We start from the raw sequence: 3,712 nt of genomic DNA, 5'->3' as shown, positions 1-3,712 counted from the left end.
GAAGAATGAAGTCGGACCCCTTCCTTACACCCTGTTCAAGGGTTCACTCCAAATGGGTCATATACCTAAATGTAAAACCTGAAACTAAGACTTACATGAAAACAGGAGCAAATCTCCATGACCTTGGGTTAGGCAAAGGCATCATAGACACCAAAAAGGAGTGACAAAATGGGTCAGTTGAACTTTCCACATTTCAGATGTTGGTGTTCAAAGGACATCATCGAAAAGTGGGGAAAACAAGAAACATAGGATGTGATAAAATATTTAAGGGCAACATCTGATGAGGGACATGTGTCTAGATATATAAAGAACTCTTACAACTCAGAAGAGACAACCCAACTGAAGAAAAACAGGATATGAACATTCTCCCAAGATACAGATGACGAAAATGCACATTAAAAGATGTTCAACATTAGTCGCTAGGGAAATGCAACTCAAAACTACAATGAGATACTACTTCATACTCAGTAGGATGGTTCTAATCAGAATGATAGATAACAAATGTCAGCAAGGATGGGAGAAATCGGAACCCTTGTATACCGCTGGTGGGAATAAAAATGGTGCATCCAATTGAGAATATCTTAGTTAAACATGGAGTTATCATAGGACCTAGCAATTCTATTTCTAGCTGTATACTCAAAAGAAATGACATGTTGACACAAAATCTTGTGCATAAATGTCCATAGTAGCTCTATTCATAATAGCCGCAAAGTAAAAACACAAGTGTCCCTCAACTGGTGAATATGGCATATCTATCCAACGGAATGTTATTCAGCGATGTTATTGATACATACTACAACAGGGATGAACCTTGAAAACATTAAGAAGCCAGACACAAGAGAATGTGCTATGGTTCCACTTATGCGAAATGTCTAGGATCAGCAAATCCAGAGAGGCAAAGTAGGTTAGCGATTACCTGGGGCTGGGGGCAGAAGCAGGTAGTGAGGGGAGGGAAAGGGCATTTGTGTGCAAGATGACCTAGGAGTAGAATCTGGGTCCGGGGTTATGTACACTTCAGTCTTCCTGGATGTCAAGTTGTTTTCCAAAGTGGTTACAGCCACTCATATTCCTGTCAATAGGGTCTAGCATTTTCATTCCTCACTCTGTATCCTTACCAGTATTTGGTATCATTGGCCTTTAAAGTGTCCAGTTTAGTGGCTGTAGAATGGTATGGTAGTCTTCATTCGCATTTCCTCAGTTACTGAGGTTGAGTATCTTTAGTGTGTTTCCCATTTGGTCTCAGATGTCTGCTAAGTCTCTTCCTGTTTTTCTGTTTGATGGGTTTTTTTTGGAGACAGTCTGGCTCTGTTACCCAGACTGGAGTGCAATGGCACGATCTTGGCTCACTGCCACCTCTGCCTCCCGGTTCAAGTAGTTATTCTGCCTCAGCTTCCCTGAGTAGGTGGGACCACAGGTGCATACCACTATCCCCCACTAGTTTTTTCCAGAGATGGTGTCTTACTATGTTGTCCAGGCTGGTCTTGAACTCCTAAGCTCAAGCGATCCACCCACCTCAGCCTCCCAAAGTGTTGAAATTACAGGCATGAGCCATCATGCTCAGCTGGTTTGTTCTTGTATTAATGTGTGTGTGTGTGTGTGTATGTATACACACACACACACCAGGCACAGTGGCTTACACCTGTAATCCCAGCACTTTGAGAGGCTGAGGCAGGGGGATCACCTGAGGTCAGGAGCTCAAGACCAGCCTAGCAAACATGGTGAAACCCCGTCTCTACTAAAAATACAAAATCAGCCAGTCATGGTGGCACCTGCCTGTAATCCCAGCTACAAGGGAGGCTGAGGCAAGAGAATCACTTGAACCCAGGAGGCAGAGGTTGCAGTGAGCCAAGATGGCACCATTGCACTCCAGCCTGGGCAAAAAGATTGAAACTGTCTCAAAAAAAAAAAAAAAAAAAAAAAAAAAATTTTCACTTGTAACCTGTATTTTCACTTTCTTTTTGGTGCCTTTGGACAAAGTTATAATTAATGTAGTTGAATTTATGAATCTTTCTAGTTTTACAGTTAGTGCTGTATCTCATTTAAGCAATCCTTCCCTATCCCAAGGTCATGAAGAGATCTTACTGTATATTTTCCTAGACGTGTTAAAGTTTATTACACGTGTCTTTCATGCATCCAGAGTTATTTGCGCATGAGTTAGGAATTCTTAAATAGATGTTAAATGGCTCTAAGACAAGTAACTTAACTGTCCTTCGCTAGTGACCATCAGTGGCCCTTTACCAAAGCTCTGCTTCTGAATGGGATCCGTTTCTGAATTTGGTTCCAGTGGGCAATTGTCTAGCCTTGCCCCAGTGCTGTGCCTTTACATAAAGACGTTTCATGAACTACATGACTAATATCTGCTAGGGCAAGTTTTCTAGTTTTTCCTTCAGGGATGTCTCAGCTATTACTGACCTTCCGTATTTTCATATAAAAACTTTATAATCACCCCGTCAATTGGGAGGCCAAGGCAGGCAGATCACTTGCGGTCAGGAGTTCGAGACCAGCCTGGCCAACGTGGTGAAACCCTGTCTCTACTAAAAGTACAAAAATTAGCTGGGTGTGATAGCACGCACCTGTAAGCCCAGCTACTCAGGAGACTGAGGCACAAGAATCACTTAAACCTCGGAGGCAGAGGCTGCAGTGAGCCGAGATTGTGCCACTGCACTCCAGCCTGGGTGACAGAGTGAGACTCCAACTTTTTAAAAAAAAGAAAAGAAAAAACTATGTATCACTCTCTCAAGATCAACATTGATATTTTGAGTAGGAATTTATAGATTAATTTGGGAAGACTGAATTTTTATAACTTTGCCTTCCTTTCAATAACGGGTGTATTTCTCTGTATTTAAGTATTATTTAATGATTTTAATAAAGGTTCATTTTTCCTCAAATGTTTGATATAACTGTCAGATTTATTCCTTGGGACCTTTATGATTGCTATTATAATGGTATGTTTACTAACAATTGTGTTTTCTGACTGGGTGTACAGAAATATGATTTTTATATTAACTGTATTTACCTTTTCTAATTCTTATTTGTTCTAATAAATTGTTAATAGATTGTTGCTTTCAATACATGTAATCATCTATTATAAGCGATTTTTTTGCTTCCTTTCCAATCCCCGGACCTTTAGTTTCATTGGGTCTACCTCAGTGCCCAGGCCCTCCACTGCCACACAATGTGGGGGAGATGGGACAATAGTGGGAAAAGTTGTCTTGGTCCCTGTTTTAATGTTTTACACTGAACTTTTGCTCTAGGTTTTTGGTAGATGTTTATTATCTAGGCTAAGGGAGTGAGCCCTGTTCCTCTTCAGTCAGAGCTGAGTCATAGTAAGTGTTAACTTTCCTCAAGTGCTGGTTCTGCGTCCTGTGGTAATCCCCCGTGCTCTCACTCTGCTGTCCCTGCGACCTCATCTCCCTCCGTGTCACCCTCCCTGACACCATTAGAGCACAGGTGCCTTCTCCAGGCTCCAGTCACCTTCCTGCCACGCCACTCACCTCTCCCACGGGGCCTGGGGCCACTTGGGCTGCAGCCGTAGAGTTTGAGGACCCGGGTGATGTCCGAGGCACTCAGGTTCCATCGCTGGCCGATGTGGATGCTGGGAGCCCAAAGCGGTGTGATGGTGGGCAGCCCGCGCCGGCTGAAGGCGAGCCTGGAACCCAGTGGGAGACCCCTGAGTCCGGACCAGGGAGAGGCTGGGGCAGCAGAGGGAGAA

At 43.3% G+C, this 3,712-nt stretch overlaps 1 protein-coding gene across 1 annotated transcript in view; it reads right to left on the bottom strand.

Moving 5' to 3' along the window:
- The window catches only part of ASTL (astacin-like metallo-endopeptidase (M12 family)), a 15,113-nt gene that overhangs the window by 2,654 nt on the left and 8,747 nt on the right, over window positions 1-3,712 (bottom strand). The window contains exon 8 of the mRNA XM_011969654.1: window positions 3,495-3,649. Within this exon, the coding sequence (XP_011825044.1) occupies window positions 3,495-3,649 (155 nt within the window). The remainder of the gene's footprint in view (window positions 1-3,494; window positions 3,650-3,712) is intronic.

This window comes from Mandrillus leucophaeus, unplaced genomic scaffold (genome assembly GCF_000951045.1).
Source record: "Mandrillus leucophaeus isolate KB7577 unplaced genomic scaffold, Mleu.le_1.0 Scaffold9, whole genome shotgun sequence".
Classification (NCBI taxonomy): domain Eukaryota; kingdom Metazoa; phylum Chordata; class Mammalia; order Primates; family Cercopithecidae; genus Mandrillus; species Mandrillus leucophaeus.
The sequence above is the reverse complement of the archived record's forward strand: the minus strand, read 5'-3'. Positions and strand labels throughout refer to the sequence as shown.